Source organism: Haliaeetus leucocephalus, unplaced genomic scaffold (genome assembly GCF_000737465.1).
Source record: "Haliaeetus leucocephalus isolate CR32 unplaced genomic scaffold, Haliaeetus_leucocephalus-4.0 Scaffold373, whole genome shotgun sequence".
Lineage (NCBI taxonomy): Eukaryota > Metazoa > Chordata > Aves > Accipitriformes > Accipitridae > Haliaeetus > Haliaeetus leucocephalus.
Window position 1 is genome coordinate 9,546,945 of NW_010972809.1, and position 19,191 is coordinate 9,566,135.

A 19,191-nucleotide genomic window follows, 5' to 3' on the forward strand; every position below is an offset into this window, starting at 1 on the left:
CCCATCAGGGCAGTAGCAGAACCCTACAGAAGATCCCCAATGCTCTACACCAACACTACAGTGTGTCATCAAATATAACCCACGTTAACTCACTTGTGGCTTTCTTCTCCGAAGGATTAATTCGGACATCAGCAATTCAAGCTGATTTAGTGAAAAACTGTAAGAAACAAATACCATACATGATAGCAATAGCTAACTTAAAGCAGTAACTCTTGATAACAAATAACACATACAGTCCAGCAGTTCCCTCTAGATCTGCTATATTATAAAGTACTACTTCATTTTGTCATGCCAGTTATCCATAAGCAGACGCTTCTCACTGAGGCTGGAACAGAAAAATAGCTCAGTTCACATGAGGAAGCTGAACGTCCGTATGCCAGTGCTGCAAAACTTGAAGAAATTGAACACATAACTGAAAATACTCCAGGCATACGTAAGAACACAAGGATTTCATCCTACTCTCATTAAAGTTAATTTCCTTCTTTAAAAAAAAAGAAAAAAGGAACAAAACTAAGTTTTCTCCCTCTGTCAAGACAAAATAGCTAAAATCTTTATAACATGTATTTTCCACAAGAACCAAAGTGAATACACTTTCTGCCAAAAACCAGAAACACATACTTCTATTCTTCACCAGTGTCCAAGATTTTTAAAAAAGGCTGCCACTATGCCAAAGCAATACATACCTTCTGCAACAACCTATTTTGTATCCAGATGAACAAGATTATATATAAAATTTTCAAAGGTAACATTCAGCAAATGACTTGAAATATTCTTTCAAGGTAAGAACAATTTTCTGCTTGAACAGAAACCTTATCACCTCCTGAAACTACCCTTGGATGCAACAGTTCCACAGCTCCTCATGCATGGAAGAAGTATGTAAATCTCTGCACATCTGGACAACACTAAGTCATTAATAGAAAAGAACAAAATTGTTGTTGGCTAACTTTGTGGCTTTTTTCAAGCATGTGAAAAACTCTGGGAGTCTGGGAATAAACTGGCAACTTCTCAAGTCCCAGAGTAGGACAGATAGAAGTATCATGAATTACTTTGCTCGTTACCCAGCGCTACATCACCGCATAGCACACCAGCTGTGACACAGTGAAACTCTGTTTAGGAAGACACGTACTTCATAACTGCATATCTGGAGAGGAGATTGCTCATTGAGGAGTTTTTCCTCCTTTCCCACTCAAACTGGGAAGCTGATGGGCTGACGTCAGCTCTAAAGTTAGCCATCAGTTTCTCTACACACTCAGAAAGGGAGGGGGGAAATTATGGCAGCTACAGCTGCTCGATGACAGTGATTCTGGCAGCAGTTTTCCTAATAGCCAAAACCCAACAGCACAGGAGGTGGGCAGCTGATTGTCATATAAAAAATAAAGCCCAAACCAGAAAAGACCCAATGGCACAAGAGATCTGAGGAAAAGGTGGAGAAAGCTAATATACTGGAGCAACACAATTTCTTGCTGCTTACAAATACATCCTTTCACTTGTGATAAAAAGTTCAGGTTTAGGCACGACCAGGTCTGTTCCACAAGCACAGCCATGCATTCAGGGCATGTTAGGAAACATGCTTATTCAACTACTGTCTTTAGACAGAGTAAAGTGTGCAGCTGCTCTTTAAAAGCCTGCTTTCACATCAAGGAATGATCAAACCAAAGACAGTAGCTCTAAGCAAGTCACTTCTTTTAAAGCATACAGAGACCTGAAAAACAGGAGGACTGTTATAATCAAGTTTGTACATATTGTATCCTCTCTTATTGACTAGGAGAGTCTAGGGCTTTTATTGGAAATAAAATACTAACCAAGAAAGTTATCAGTTACTTGATTTCCGCCCTTATTTAAAAAAAAAACCACAAAAAAAACCCAAACACCTTCACCATCAATATCACCTTCATGCAAAGTGCTGATCTTCCAAGAAGCAGAGCACACTGCTACTGCCTCATCCCCCTGCCACAGAACAAGAGTATAATCTCCATTATACTCTGTGCTGGCCCATGGTGCAGAGAAAAATCAAGGTAGAGAAGTGGAGGGTACTCTTTCACGTTGGTGTAAAGGCTAGCAGAAAGTCCTACACAAAGAAAACAGCCATTATGGGACTTCTGGGTGATAAACCTCCTGACCCTGACAGGGAAAAAAGGGAAAAGAGTGCCCCAGTCCTGCTCCAAAGAGTGTTCTGCTTTCAGATTTTGGACTTAGACTTCATCTCCCCAAACCACTCTGCCCTCTCCCTCCTCAGCAACCATTTCTCCTCTTGCTCATATCACCACACACAGTTTCTTTTCCCATCACAAGGATGAGACAGAAACCTGACAAAAGTTTCCATTCCCATCTCAAGCTACACTGCATTTGACATTAGTTTCAAATAATGGAGGAAGAAGTATGGAGCTGACTTACTCCTCTTCAAACTTCACTCCCAAGAAGCCTGGGCACCCAACAAGGTCCTCTCGCAGCCATCCAGAACAGCAGCACTCCTTGAAAGTGCTTAAGGAAGAGACCCAAAGCACCTTCTCTCTATGTAAAGTCTCATTACTTACTAAAAAAATAAATATTACTTACTACAAGGTTCAACTACCAGTGTTCATGCCTTTTCATGAGGAATTCACAGGAAATAGTTTAAAAGTGGAAGCCTAAGCAAAGTCAGGTACAGCTGAGGTACTGAGAACAATGACCAAATCATGGTAACAAAGCAACCAAGGAATCAAAGTCAGAGTTTTATTTAATAACTACTGATACAGAACTGATGATGCACAGTAACAGTATTTACCTTCAAGCAGCTTGTCATCTTTCCCCTTTAACCATTACTTAAGGAGTATCAAGTTTATTCACAACATACTGCAATGTCTACACAAAGCAATTAATTCATTTAAGCCCATAAGCAAGCTTTCTTGAAAAAATGCTTATTCTGTTCATGAACAGCATGCAGTTTCACTCTTGCATGCTTCCACTGAAAGGGGCCATCCTATCTTTATCCTCCACTCCCACTGCCAGTTATATATTCCTGCCATTTTCCCAGCACTAGTACCTGTGTGGCTAACCAAGGTCAACCACAGCTGAATACCAACCAGAAAACCCTGAAAGAAGGTTTTCAGCTGGAACAGATTTTAGGCATCCTCATCTTTTCCTAGCTCTTACTTTAATAGCAACCTCCAGCATTAAATGCGAATAATCTTCCCTTCCCTAGACACACTCTCACATCATCTCTCTCTCATCAGCTGGGTATTTTGATTTGGCTGGACTTGAGAGCAGCAATGCTGATCAAGCCATTGGACAACCTGAACCAGAAAGCAACAGAACCAGAAACTTTACCTTGACGATTTCTCCTCCTCACTCTCTAGTCGTCCTCCCCCACCCCCCCAACATTGCTACTGGATTAGTCAGCCTTTTTCCATGTAATTCATGAACTATATGGCTAAATGTGTTAACAAAGATAGCAATGTTAAGAGTGTTAGTTCTGCAAGGCTGGTCTCCATGCTAATTAAGCTATTCCTCCTACAAAATCTCTTAAAAGCCTAATAACAACTTTTAGCTAAATCCAGATCAAATAATTCATTACCTAAACTGTTTAAAGGTGCAACTATACACAGATGCACGCTACATTATCTGATACATCTTTGAAATCCATATTAAAGCATTATCATTTGCAAATAAACCTCACATGGATTTTTCAGATGTCAGAAAGCTCAGGTACAGATCAGGGAGAAAGAGAAGTGTATTGGTACCATACCATGTCTGCTAGCCATGTTTCAACAGCAGTCCCAAAGAGGTTATAACGAGTTGAACAAAGACTTGTTTGCTTTATAGATGCCAGGAGCCACACACAGAAAATTACTCACTTCTGAAACAAGTTACTCTCAGTTCAGTTTCTCCAGAGGTCAAGATAATTATGTCCTGGTGTATTATTGCATTAACCAGCACTACCTGGTAGAGGCAACACGCCAGTCCTCAGCTGCTTTAAAATGGGGCTCAGCGATAACCGTACGAGAGAACAACAGGTTTTACAGTTCGCTCTGTAGAGGGTGTTTCTCCAAGCTGTCTGAGGAGTGACTATAGCCACCTAAGCTGTTCCAGATTCACGTTCTGTACACAGTCACTCCTTTGTCCTCCTAACCCCACCACATACGCCAGACCCAAGGGGGACCAACAGAAAGCCCTGCAAGGGGAGCTCTGCCTTCCATCATCCGCTCTGCTAAAAGCACGAGACATCCATATATACACGCAGCAACAGCCGAGGAAAGCCTTTACTGTATTGAGTCTTCCTTCCTGGTGGCTGACACAGAAGCATACAGGTTTCTCTTCAGTTTTGCTACACCTGGTATTCCCTCAAAGAGGGTAATACTGTAGCTACACCTCCTACGCTGCCCTGCCAGCCAAGCAGCAATGGCAGACCAGGAAAACAGAGATACCAGCATTTTTTCCCCAAGGAGACTGACAACAGAAACGTCAGATCAAGCGAGGCTGCCCACTATCTCAGACAAGCCAGTTTCTCTTTCTGCTTTTCCCCCTAACACAAAGCTGCACTTGAAGAATTAAAGGTAATGAATATTTTCAACATATGGATTTTTATGACCAAAAACCTCAAAAGGAAAAAGTCAGAAAGTCTCTCTGCAAAAAATTAATCCTGGAATTAATATGATTCATTTGAAAACTTCCCAAGTGTTGTCTTGTAAGAATTATTATACACGAACACCTGTAAGGAGTCAGCTATTAATAGTACCAATGAAACTGTCGTACAAAAACAAAGAAGTGCTACTTGTAGCACTATGATTAAGGCTGTGTCAGCAGTTTGATTTTCATGACTTTAACACCCAGCTGTAAAAACGGCCTTCAATAGAAGCAAGCATATTGCACCTGTATCCATAGGGAACACAGTTTCTGTTTTCACTGGGTAAAATGCAAGAGTCAACTGTATTTTAATACATAATCTCCAAATAGTAAGATCCAGAATTTGCAAGTCAGCTTTTGATATAATCATTGCCAAACAGGACTACGTCTTAGAAAACAGTTTGGTAAATACTGCAAGACAGAAACTTGGTAGAGCGCAAGAAACTGAGAAGTGTGTGATTTTCTATTTTGGCATACGTTCTTCCAAGAATTAGAGGTATACCAAAGGAACTGTGTGCCAATACACAGTTCACAGCTATGGATCTTTGTAACTTGGCTACCATTTGCTTAAACAGAGAACAGCATTAACAGATTTATGTTTGAGAAGGCATCACTTGAGATTCTTCAAGCCAGGAAATCTATAAACAAATAATAAGCAGTGAGTGATTAGCCCTGTGCATGCACAAAATTAAAAGCCCTACTTCGGCTGACACAGGACTCACATCTGTCCCAAACAAGCATGAAAAATGCAGCATTTCAATCAAAGTTGTGTTAGGGATATACTACTGAAGAGGTCCTGCAATAAAAGAGCATCATCTTTTAACTAAAAGGCAGAGTCAAACCATAAACAGAATGCAACCAGAATCCAAAAGAACTTCCCAGTGTGTTTTGATGAATCATGCATACTGCAGGGGTTCTGGATTTTATTCTATTTAGCTCTTAAGTTTAAATATGACAAACATTACAGACTAGCTTAGAAGGCTAGCACCTTTCACTGCCTCAGTGTGGAAAAGCTGTAATGTCTCTTAGCCATAATATTTAGTAAGATAATTTAAACATCAAATTCTAATAATCTGATTCCCCCTCACATTAATATATAAATAGAGCTATGTTTCTTCCACATACGTAATACTAAAGGCAGTACAGTAGTACTATAAAGATAGAAAGAAGAGTAGTTTTTCCTCATGGCCTTTCCTGTATCTTCTCCCCTTACCCCACATTAAAATGAAGCCTCCATATTAAGATAATCAAAGGAACATGTGGAACTGGAAAGACTTAAAGACAATGCACCTGACAAATTCTGTAGATTTATAAACCCTCCTGTTCTCCATCTTTCCCTCAGTCCCAAACATGACAGAGGGAAAGCTGAACACACACACAAAATGTTAAAAGGAAAAACCCCTATCAGAACTGCTAAGAGTAATCTTTTAAGTCTTATTGAGAGGTGTGGGGTTGGTTTGGGGTTTTTTTTTAGAGAGATTTGAATTGATAACTAGCCAATACCATTCCCATAAGTTAAAATTATTTCTTGGTGAAAGCAATTAAAACAATCAAAACCAACCTACTGGAAAGTCAAGAACTGGTCAGGATCAAACTGGTGACATTATTTCACTCAGCATATTGAATTGCTCACAAGATTTCAGACCTTCATTAGGAATGTGGGCTTCTACTTCCTTCAAAAGAATCTCTCTTTAATTGATTTTTGGCCACCCTTTCCCTTTTCCTACCATCCAGGACTATAAACTGGCCCCATCCTGTCCTTCAACACACACAGGCCATACAGTAGGTGCCAACATTTGTAAGTAATTATAGGGAGGTTTTACAAGGGGAACATGGACAGTTGTTAGCTTACACGAAAATGCCACAGTCTCCACGAACCAAGAGACAAAAATACCTGAACTCTCCAGAGAGTTTTGGAAGTAAAACCATTACATTTTTGGCTGGAAGCATGGTTTAACATCAAAGTCACAGTACACACGTGACAGAGCAACATAAGACACATCATTGAGGCCAAGCAAGGTGGAAATCAAACACGCCAGTCAGTCCCTCAAACAAGAAGATTAGAGAGTCGGGGATGGAGAGGATGGCAGTGGCAACGTAGCTGCAGTGGTGTGCGGAGGGTGCTCGGGAGGCAGGCAGTGATTTGGGAGCACCGCTCCTCTTCAGATCAACTCCAAAGCAGCGGTCTCACAGGAGCGGTACCTGTAAAAGCACTTGGTCCCCATTTCTTTAATTGCATAGACACACATTTACTGCACAATATGTTCTTCTTACTAGAGGAAACAACACAAGTAATCAAATTCTGTCATCTTTGCTTATTCTAGAGAGAGCTTCAGATAAAATAAATGCTTCCTCATTCCAACATGAGGTGCTACTCAGGACAACACAAGCATTAGCCCCATCAGGCAGCCACCCTAAGAACCTTTCGCAGTCAACAGAGCAGATAAGCATATAACCAATACAATTCACAGCCCCAGTTTTCTTATCCCAAGGTAGTCACCTGCGTTTGCTCAAACAAGCCTGGGCTCTCAATCAGCTAGAGGGTTCTCACCCACCAGAACAGCTGCCTAGACAACTCGCTCCGGTGTAGAAACAGTTAAGCAAGAAGGTTCCCTCCCAAAATGACAAAATCCATCACCAGTAACGCAGGCTCATACAAAGGAAATGAAACGGCTTCAATTATTTAGTGAAAGTTCACCATCACATTTTGAAGTCACACCAAGTAATTCCAAGACAAACTCAACCTACTTAACCAGTGTCAGGAGTAAACTGTATGTCCACCACTGCAAGTACTAGTTACAACATTAACTGATGGGGAAGTTGTACGTTTCAAATGCATGTGCACACTCTAATTTCCTGCTTTACACACCTTCATGTTAACTAAAAGTAACTTAAACCATCATTTTACAGTTCATTCAATTTATCAAAACCACTGCATCATGGCTTAGGGCATTTTAGTAGTCTTAAGGTTCTGTTTGTTTTCAATTTGTCAAGTCTGTGTTATACTTCCCTTTAATTGACCAAGACAACAGATAGATGTGAGATCCTGGGATATGATTAAAACTGACAGTTTGTGACAGGGCTGAATTGCACTGTAAAAGGAATTAGTTACTTCCCGATTTTAAGAAAGCCCAATCTGTCATACTGTTTAAACACGAAAAGCAACAGACAATGTAACGATTTGAAATTCTACCTATACTTCACAAAGCAAAAAAATCACAGCATAATAATGCATTTCCACAAAGTTGTTTTTTATAACATGACTAAATAGTGATCCAACATAACTGCAAGAGTATGAAAGCACAAAGATATTACCAACAGAAATGCAGCAAATGTCATTTTGGAGACAGAGTCAATATTAAGACTCCTATTTCATTCTTGAGTAACAAAGAACTCTCAAATTAGCAAAAAAATCCTCTTATTTTAAAATGCAGAAAAAGGACTGAAACAGTTGCACTACATATTCAACTATAAAAGGCTTCAATAAGAACATAGGAACATTTAATGCATATCAGGTGACCTTTGGAATTTTAAGAAATCAAATACATGAAGCAAAACCACACACTGCAGATCAGTCTCAGATCAGCTGCAAGTATGACTATTTCCCTAAAATGGACTGGCAAGGACATAAATTGAAGTTTAACTCTTAGTCTTTATGACTTCCTTGCCTTCACATTTTAAAGAATAATTCTGCAACTTTATTTCACCTTCAAAAATCAAATTATGTATGCTACTGAGCCTGCAGACCTACAACCACAGAGCCCCCACTGCTGTTCAAAGGCCAGCCAGATTCTGAAACAGCTTCCAGCATCCCTGCAAACACTGAGGGGAAAAAAACCCAACAACTTGTAAGCAAAGAGGCTGTGAAGTTCTGCTAGCACAGACCAGGCTTAGGTTTCAGCAGAGCAACACATGACCACTAATGGCCAAATCAGCACCAACAAAGAAGCTTCTGGGCTCTGTCTTCTTAAGCGTTCTCATGGAACACAGATACCTCACAAAGCCACCTACGAGATGGCAGAATATAATATTTTGCATGTACGTCTGAAGAGCTCTGTATCCCTTTTATACTGTACATCTCATAGGATTTTAATAGTATTTTAATTTCAGAGGCAAACAGCATGCTAAATTTTGGCAGGAATACGTTGAGACTACTACTGTGCAATCATGTGAAAAGTTACACTGACACCAAAACCACAATTATTTAGTTGTAGGAAATCCAGAAAGCAGAGCCAGAAATTTCAGTATTTCAAAAACAAACCTGCTCCACAGTTAACATTTATGCTTTTACAGAGCGATATCAGTGCTAAAGGCAGCACCAACCAGCAGCCAAAGATAGAGTGGCTGTTCCTTATCTTTCTAAAGAAGAAATCACAGTCAAGAGGAAGCTACGGGTCACCACCATTATCACTAATGAAGCCAGCCTTTGCTAATGCACCTAAAAAGATCCTGCGTGCATGAAACAAATGTTAGGAAAAAAGCAAACAAAGTAAGCACACCCCATGACAGCATGCCTGCAATTTGACAAGTAGCAGCCTAAACAACCAGATGTTTCCCAATTCTAGAATAGCACCAACAGAAGTGTACAGGTCAGGACTACAAGAGCAGTCAGATGGGACTGCACCATAGCAAACTAGAAGCATAAAAATCAGAAACAGGATGTGTATAGGAGCAGTCAGGAGCATTCCCTGCCTGACTTCAGGTTTTATTTCTTTCTAGACATATATACCATTCTACGCACCTTGGGAAAGGCTTATTTCCATTCATAAAATGGTAAATATGTTCAAGCTACTTCTGGCATGGGTTCAGACATTACAGGATACAATTAAGAGAATTGTCTACCCTTTTCAAGTTGCTACATGTTTTCTGATTTTGGGGTGGCAGGGACGGTTGGGTGGTTTAAGGCTTCCATTGCAGTACGGTGACATGCTACCTCAAAGTGTCTATGAATACCTAAGAACAGTTACAACAGACCTGACAGTGTATCTATTACCACATGCTTCAGCACTGTCCTGGAAGGTGGAGCTTTATAGATTTTTATGTGATATACATAACACATTCAAAGAACATCAACTCCTCAGGAACTTGGAAGAGGAAAAAAAGCCAAGAGGCACATATTTAATAGCAATGCAGGTGTCAGATATGCAGCAGAGACAAGGTATCTTCTCATTACAGCAAAAGCACCCAACTAGACATTCAACATGGCAATTTTTTTCCTTCTGCATTAGATTTCACCGCAGGCTATAGGAATTCTCCCTTGAGAAGAGTTTCCAAGCACCAATAAATGGGTCAAAGGACAGCTAAAGCAAAGCCCTGCAGAAACCTTTCATAAAATTTGACTTTATCTTACTATATTTAATAGTTAGTCAGGTTTTTCCAGAGCAAGCATATTCCCATTATTTCAAAGGTGTTCAAGCACAGCAAATGCAGCACAAGCTAGTTTTCTACCTGGAAGCTCTTTGCAAAAAGCCAAGATCTGTGGCATGCTATATCCAAGGCAAGTACATTTTTGCAGCCAACATACCCATTGGATCACTGCACTTAGCTGAGCATCACTACAAAGGTGTTGTGATATTGTCAACTTTTAACTGACCAATTTGAATGCATGATGCAAGCTGTACCATTATTCAATGCAATAGAGTTGTCTCAGTACAGTATCAAATGCTTCTCAATGGTACTTACCACTGAACTAACTGCAACCAGATCATAAAGTCAATGGACAAGTCTTTAGACTTAATTTGATTACTGTCAGATGACACTGAGTTACAAAGCAAAATTCATGTTTCCCATTTAAAAAAACAAAAAGAGACTTTAACAAGAAATACTCCTGAAGAAGGAAGCCTGCCTTAGGTATACCACTTTGTGTGTATTTGTAAATAAATGAAAAGAAAAATTGTTGCAACATTTACATTGCGTATGAGGAAGTTCAGATGCTTAATGACACATGTAAAAAGCACAGGTTACAATAGATAAGCTAGTTTACACAAACTTGTTTGGCAGGTTTTACAAAAGCTTAATTATGGATTTAGATTGTGACGTCTGTGCACACCCTAGAAACGGAACAAGCTATAGGGGCTTTCCAGTAATAGTTAGAGGAGACTGGAGAGAATTCCACTCTTTTACCTCATGTCCTATAGCTGTGCTTAATTGAAAGTTTTGGACATAGCTGCACCCCCCAGTTCATATACATATGACCCAAAGGCATTCCTTAGCTGAGGTCCTGAAAAAACAATCAGTGAATTCATATGAAAGAAACAGGAGGTGACAAAAATATTAAGAAAAAAAATCTTTTATTTTGCTCATTTGGCTAAAAGGCAATCAAAGTAGCAAGAAGAGATTCAGAGCAAGAAAGAGCACACACCTGTGAGAGGAAATTAGACATCTACCACACTGCTGACTTGCTCTTTTGTCGTTGTTCACCCAGTGCTTCAAGGAAACCATGCTTTCCAAAATAAGCCTGAGTTGTGCTGCAACAGTGGAGAAGCAGAGCTGACAAGTCTGTAAGAACAGATACTTAATCAGGACTCTACTCCACCCAAAAGTCTGAGGAAGCTGGGAAAAAGCTGCTAGAAATTGTCAAGAAAGAGAAAGTACTTCCTGCCTCCCAGACTAAATGAAAGCATAGTTAAAGTGCAAAGAAACTCAGTCTCAGTACTCCTCAGAGAAGTTGTGGGCAATAGGAAGCACCACTAGGATGAATACCCATATCACAACTGCACTGAAAAACCTTTTATTCAGTTTTCTTGGATTACAGGGATCAGAGCGGTAACCTTTGATGTGTTCTTCACACAGGCCATCAGCAGGTTTAAGTACTCCATTTTCCTTGTCCTTCTGCATAGCTACCTATTTTCTAAGAAACTGACTCCCTTGTGCAGAAACTCAACAGCCAAAAGGATCTGAAAGAGACAGAGGAGAAAAGACCAAAACTTAGTGGAGGAGTATGAAGCCACAAGAAAAAGGTTTTCACGGGAGTTCTCTCTTCAGTTTCGATTGGCTGTAGGTACATAGAGAAGAGGATGCTTCAACTCTTTAAAAATTTAGGAAATAGAAATACAGGTTTTGTCTACACTGACAGTCACCAATCTTCATTAAACTAAAAAAAAACCACAAACCAAAAAACCCAAGACTAGGCAAGTAGCATGCTGCTGGCAACAGAATATTCTGCTCTCCTTGTCAGTCTGGGCAGAAGTGGCAATAGCTCCCTATGACTATCCACAGCATCAGAATCTTTCATGAGAAGAGTTGCTTGGAGGAAGTCAGCTTCCCAAACCCAAACTGGGTACCATGCTTCTATCTGTTTCATAGCTTAGCACCACTAACATGAACTTTATAATTTTATTTTTTCTGGAACATTTTCAGTATTTTATGTACTTTCACAGCAGGTACACATCACAGTATACAGTACCTTATAATTTACTTGCTGTTCACAATGTTTTTTTATCCACATCCTGTACATATCCTGTTCAAACAGGAAGGAATCAGATTGCCTGCACTGGTCCTTGAGTTAATACCTGCTGGCTGAGCCAGGCTACCAGAACTTCCCTCTCCGGTAAACAACTAGAGAATAGACTTCACTGGCAGTCACAAACACTGAGTAAAGCTGTGCAAAGATGGAAAGAAAAAAGGGAAGTTAATACATCAAGACACACATGAACTAATCCTCTATCAGCCATACATTTTACAATTAATATCTTCTAGCTCACTTATGTTCAGACACTACTACTAACTACACTATTCTGAAAGGCAATGGAATACAGCTGGGCTCCTCTGGGCAGGCACAGAGAACAACCAATGTCCTGGACTCCCAGTTCTTGGTGAAGACAAAAGCCCCACCAGTCTGCACATATTGTTGTAGAGTATGAAACACAGATGAAAGAGTAAAGCATTGGGCCACATACTTACAGATTCTTTTGGTCAAAGGTCAATGCATTATCTGAATTAGACTATGTGGTAACCTTCCTCCCTTCAAAGGGGGAGCCAAGACAATCAAAATTCAGGCATCTTTCTAAAAATAGGACCTCTGTTTTCAGATATTATAGTCTCCCACTTCAGTATTTGTTATACTACTTTTCAATAAAATACCTTTTTCTCAAGAGTTTTGGACAAAACTTCTTATTTATACCCTGTAAAGGGAAAGACCTGGAATTATATTTTAGGCAAGCTTGGGTTTCATGCCACAGCCATTACTCATTTGCTGCAGAGTTTTCAACAAGCCGCTTATGCCATCTTGTCACAAACTGCAGATGTTCAACTTCTGATACTGTGGAGGACTCAGAGTCATACAAGTTTGTGCTGGAAGGGACCTCTGTGGATCACCCAGTCCAGGATCCCTGCTCAAGCCAGGGCCAACTAGAGCAGGCTGCTCAGGGCCATGTCCAGTTCAGTTTTGAATACCTCCAGGGACAGACACTCCACAACTTCGCTGGGCAGCCTGTTCCAGTGCTTGACCACCCTCATCAATTAAAAACAACCCCCCAAAAAAACCCAACCACCACACACTTTCTCAAGTTTAAATAAAATTTCTTGTATTTCAGTTTCTGTCCAAATTAGTGTTCCTACATCTCTGCATCCTCAAACTAAGATAAGGATGTTCAACACATCTGAAATTCTCACTCAAGACAACTCTTGATTACTCAGAGACAGCAACTGAAATAGCATACCTGCTTTCAAGCAAGACAATATTTGTTTAAATGAAAAGGCAGCAATACTAATATTTAGCTTTAGCCAGATGCCAAGACAATATTTGTTTTAATGAAAAGGCAGCAATGCTAATATTTAGCTTTAGCCAGTTTCAGCAAAAACTATCCTCCTATTTCTATGCAGAAAAGCAATCCTTCAGATTTTATCCTTCACCTGGCAAACTCATGTCCTCTTTCTGGTACAATAGGCTATACTGTTTCTCTATATCTGCGTTCCAGGTATACACACACCCGCCAGTGACAAAGATTCCTACCTCACCACTTGATCACAATACTTAAAAAAAAAAAAAGCTTTTCTAAAAAGTTGTTTAACTGTTTCCTTTACAATTCTTCTCCAATAGCCAAAGTTTTTAGCCACAGAGCATCAAAGAGTTTTAAGCCACACTCCATACCAGCTATTTGTTGCTTAGCATTTAAAAAAAAAAGCAATGAGTCACATTCTTTTATTACTGTTAGTTTGCCCCACAGAGTCTGTCTTGCTTGGTTTCATTCTCAACAGCCAGATTTAAAAAAAAAAAAAAAACAGAAAAAAAAAGAAAAACCCAAAACAACTTAACCTCAACTGACAACAGCAAATCTTGCTTTCTCAGTATCTTTCCCCCCACCTTGCTATAATTAGCCTCTCAAACTCTGAACTGTAACACCTGCATAAAACTTGCAGTTCACATGTATAGGCTTTTGGTGCATTACAGAAAGAGTAAAGGCTGTTAAGCAACTGATTGAACTTCTGATACCAGAAAGACAGAGGCAGACCCCATATTCTACCTATGTCAACCAACTAAAGAGAATGTTCTTGCATTTCTGCGTGCACACTTGTCAGTCATATTTACACTATCTTAGGGTTTGGTTGAAACTTCTGAGGCTGCTACCTTACGTTTTGCCAAATGGAAGCTGAATTTGGCAGAACTGCAGGCAAGGCAGCAGAAGCTGGGGCTAGTACTGCTACTGTAAGAGCTCTCACAAGGCAGAAACACAACTGCTTTCTTCATCTACAATTTGCAATAGCCTCTGGCCACATGCTGACACTCAAGTTTAGTGCATTGCTTCATTCAAAACTGAGCTTTATAAGTGTTTGTTGAATGATCTTGGTCTACGAACTCCTACCTTACTGTCTCTCCAAGTAAAGCACAACAGCACCAGACACAAGATAGACATTATTCATGCTCATAATCCAGTGACTGAGGGGGAAAAGTAGAAACATCAACATATAACCTCGTAGTTACTCAGCCAGAGTATTTCTTGGTATTTCTCCAACAAGCACCAACATACAGAAAGACAATCAAACCAATTGCAGTGCAATCAGACTTTCCAGAAAGGTATTTAAATGCAACTTTAATAGACATTTAGTCACAGTCCCTAGAAAACAATTCTGTCAAACAAATACTGCTTTAGCAGATTCCCCCAAATAAGAAACAAGACATATCTGCATATCTAGAATTAAATTTGTTAGTTATACTGGTATTTGATTCAAAACTCCCATTTTTACAGAGTAATTCTTCAAGGTATCAAAGTTTGAAGAGTCCAGCACATCTATTTTGCATTGTGAAAACACTCTTCTAATAAAAGTCACATTCTAGTTTTGTAAAAAAGTATTTTCATTTTATACACACAACAGGCTTGTTTCAATTGAGACGCTCTTCCTTAAATGAAGAAAAAAGTGCTATGCATTACTCACAAGTAGCCTACCAGCAGACCAATACCTACGTGACACTTCAGAAATGTTTTATCCATCCAACCACAGCAACTGCCTCGCTCTGGAAGTCATTTTAGCAAAACAGTGAAGTGTGGTTCATCCCGCTGCTGTGGTGTGAGAAAGGAGATAAGGGAAATCTCAATACTGCAAAAAGAGCATACAACACCACCAGCTATGTGCTTAGAGCCTCTTATCAGTAATGCAAGTAGTAAAATGATACCGATTTCACCCTAACACCACGGGTAAATGCAGAATTTGCAGAGGTTCATTTATCTGCTTTGATTTCGTAGAGACCTTGCACCCAGAATGCCGTTTTGAGTCCTGACCATACAATTACGAAAATTGTTTTCCTTTGTGGTTTCACTATGCATATTGCAAACTCCTGTTATTTGGCCAAAGGTCACAAAATCACCTTCTTATCGGTAACACATACACCCTTGCAGAGACCTGTCCTTTGAACACCTTGTATCTAGAAGAGGAGCAAGCTATGTGAGCTGGTTTTGTTAAGTGGTGTAGTAAACTGGCACACAGCACAAGCCTCCAGTCACTCACTATACAGCAGAGCTTGTGTAGACAGCCCATCCTATTCTGGAATCCTGTAAAGTCTTATGAATCCCATTAGAAGTCCATGAATCAGAAGTTACAGCTGTGCCATATCTCCATGGTTAAAAGTTAAAAGCTGCATCATACGTCAATTGCCCTGTTGTCAAAATACAGCCCTACCTGAGCTCAACTCTTTGTCCATCATAGCAGAAAAAAAATCCCATCTTTTGTCAGTGGAAAAGATGGACAATCCAGATGTTCACAGCTACACAAGTTCTGAAAAATAAAATGAGTTGTCTGATTTCAACACTATGATTAAGCACACTTGCTGTAGCGTCATCTCAACTCAGGAAGGGCTGCTACAGTTCAAGCAGCACCTTGCTTGGCCCAAGAGTACTCTAAAGACAAAAGCACAACTCCATATTTGCCTAAAATTGTCATAGCCCAGCTAGCTCAATACTTATCTCCCAACTACCCTTGTTCCAGGAACCAGGCACTACAGGGCCTTAGTTCAGCAAATGTTCTCAGAGTACACTGGCCACACACAAACAAAAGCAGGTTCCTTATAGAATGCAACCGTGCCAACTCACTTTTAAAGGAAATTTGCTGTAGCAGAAAGCCACAGTTTAAATAAGGGGAGTTTACCATCTGATTCTGTTCTATAACTTCCTCAGTCTGAAGGGAGCCAAGCCTTTATCTCTTACCTTGAAAGAGCACCAGTTCCAAGGAACAATGTGAAACACACCAACTCTCTTTAGCCCAGTAATTAAAGTAACTATCTGGGAAAGACAAAGCCTGAGGTCTAGCTTCCACTCCAGCATATTTGTACATTTTACACATGGTAATTAAGTTTAAAAACAGACGGCACTAGGACTTTCTCCCAGGAGGTGGGGCATGCAAGTCTGCCTATTCTCAGGTAAGAAACAAAATCCGGGTGTCCCATTTCTGGGTGAGGCCTCTCCACATACAATGAAAGCTATTACGTAAAAATAAAGAAAGGGAGTGAAAGAAGGGTAAGGAACTAGTACTGTGGTGACTTTCTTTAAAGTTCATCTAAGAAAAAAGGGACAAGGATTCCCTAAGAGCATATCTCAAAATGATGGAGGACTACAGGATCCCAAAAGAGGCCACCCTCAACGTAAAAATTCCATCCTAAGCCAAGAGTTGATAGCCTTCTCACTAAAGCACTCAACCACGCTGGCTAACTTTCAAGTTTCCCAGGCCTTTACAAGCTCTGGTTCTCCACACGTTCCAATGCTAAATAATAGGCCTGACAAAAGTTAAATTAAGATGGAAGAGCTGCTTTGAAAATAGAGAAGAGACAACAGAGCGCACAGTACTGAAAGAATCAGGGCATTGTAGCTACAGGCCTCTAACTTACTATCTTTGATGAAGCAAACGTACTTCTGTCAACAAACTGGAAGACTGTTCACACAGCACCAAAGTAGTCCTTGGGAAAGCTCTGACTGTGCTTTTGCTAAAAATAAACATCAAGCAAAAATGTTAGTACACAGAGATTATTAGTTTTTCCTCTTCTCAGACATACTTATATATGTCCTTGTCAAACAGCCACTTGCAGGGGTTTCCTCAGCCCAGTGTTGGCAGACAGCTGCTAACCCATGGGAAGAGCACGCACCAAGAAGTGTTATAAGAACACATGAGAACAGACATAATGAGGTAAAACATGAACAGCAGGTGAACATTCAAAGCATAGTGCAGGTTATCTTAGATAACAGATGAAAGCTGCTACAATACTACATTGTCTCTGGATTTACTCCCTCACAAAGGGTCAGGTGGCTGCTCTATTATAAAAAAAAAAAGCACTGACTAACATTGTCTCAGAGTGAAAGAGCAACATGTTTGTTTTGACTTTTCCACAATGCTCATGGCCTCCTAAACAATCCACACCAGCACCTCACAAGTGGATCTGCAAGCATACCATGACAAGTCACAGTTGAAGGGGAAGAAGTTCTTCCATGTACACAGCTGTTGCTGATTAAATGCAAGCCATAAAGGAAAAAAGCTGTTCCACTGGGATTCTAAGATGAGCGTTAATGCTTACTATATAACATTACCTACTTAACAGGTTATACCAATCACAGAAGATACAGCCTCAGAGCAGAAATCATTCAGCACATTCCAAGCGATAAGTAATGTGCAAGCAGCACAGTTTTTTCCAGGCAGTGGGCAACACATACATTGCAAATTAAGGTGTTCCTCAAATATGACTAAGCATGTCCAGAACAGCTTTCATTTAGCACCCACTTGCCAGCAAAGACACAACAATGCAGACCTCTGTGTGGACAAACAATCCAACCCAAATATCCAAGCTGCCTGTTGGGACTGTAGCAGCAAAAGCTACAAACTGCATATATCAACACTCCTGCAGGTCTCACCAGGTTAAAACTCACCACCGGCACGTCTTTTTTTTTTTTTTTTTCCACAGTGCAGAAGTTGCTCCAAGGGAAACTGTGTTTTTTCTTTCCATGTCCCCTTTCTCCTGCACCCTCTGCTCAAAGCACCAGGACTCTGAGAGCATCATTATCCCTACGAGTAATACAGCCAAAAAAATTGGACGCTGCAATGAACGCACATGGATACAAAACAAGCGGCCTAGGGAGATGCTTTTGTCATCCATTCAGGTCTGGGTATAAAGCAGGTACTGACTGTAAATGCATGGCTGCCCAGTACATCAAAGGGACAGGTGACAGAGAGCCCCTCTGAGTGACAAGGCTGCTCAGATCAAACTTGACTGCAGGCTGCCCGACACCTGCACCGGTACCACTGCACTGCTACCTGCACCACTTCAGACCACCAGGATGAAGAGTCCCAACACTGGCTCCTGGTACTGTCTTTCCTCCGTGTGGCTCTTTTCTCACTGCTGCTCACTTCACACCTCACCTCAGCACAGGTTTAGCCGATTTCTTAAAATTCCTGGTACAGTTTACTGTAAGACAGTCCAAAGCCGAGATATAAAGGTGATGCCCCCCCCCCCCCATACACACCTGGTGAAAACCACTCCAAAGCCCCAGGCAAACGAGCCCTAGCCACACGTGGGTGAGGCCAGAGCAGCCTTCTACCCCGGGGCGGTCTGTCCGTCCCTGAGCCGGCCGGGGCTGTCCGAGGGAGCCGCAGAGCTGGCGGCACGATCGGTGAGGGGCACGGGGACAGCCGCCCCCCCACAACCGGCTTCAGGGGCTGGGAACGGAGCCGGGGGGACGCGCACCCGGCGGCCCGGGAGGGAGGGATGGACGGACAGAGGGACGAGGGGAGGGTGGCCGCTGCCTGCGAAGGCGAACGCGGCCGGCAGCCCCACGCCAAGCCCTCCGTCGCGGCCGCGGGGAAAGCCCGGGAACGAGGGGAGCCCCCACCGTTACCTGCCCGGTGATGCCGGTGATGAGAGCCACCTTCCTGCCGTTCATCTCTTCGCCGTCGTCTGCCGGTGCTGCAGCGCAGGCACACAGCCCCTCCGCCGCCGGCTGTGCCGCTATCCTCCCTGCGGCGAACGACGACGACGGGCGCGGCCCAGGTGCGGAGATAACCCGGGGCGGAGGCGCGGCTGACGGCGCTGGGGGCGGGCACGGAGGGGAGGACGCGGTGCCGCCCCGAGCGCCCCTCGCACGTGGGCTGCCGCCACCCGCGGGCTACCTCCGC

At 41.6% G+C, this 19,191-nt stretch overlaps 1 protein-coding gene across 1 annotated transcript in view; it reads right to left on the minus strand.

Annotated features, from left to right (window-relative positions):
- The window catches only part of GMDS (GDP-mannose 4,6-dehydratase), a 426,651-nt gene extending 407,692 nt beyond the window's left edge, over window positions 1-18,959 (minus strand). The window contains exon 1 of the mRNA XM_010573292.1: window positions 18,915-18,959. Within this exon, the coding sequence (XP_010571594.1) occupies window positions 18,915-18,959 (45 nt within the window). The remainder of the gene's footprint in view (window positions 1-18,914) is intronic.
- Between the last annotated feature and the right edge of the window lie 232 nt (window positions 18,960-19,191).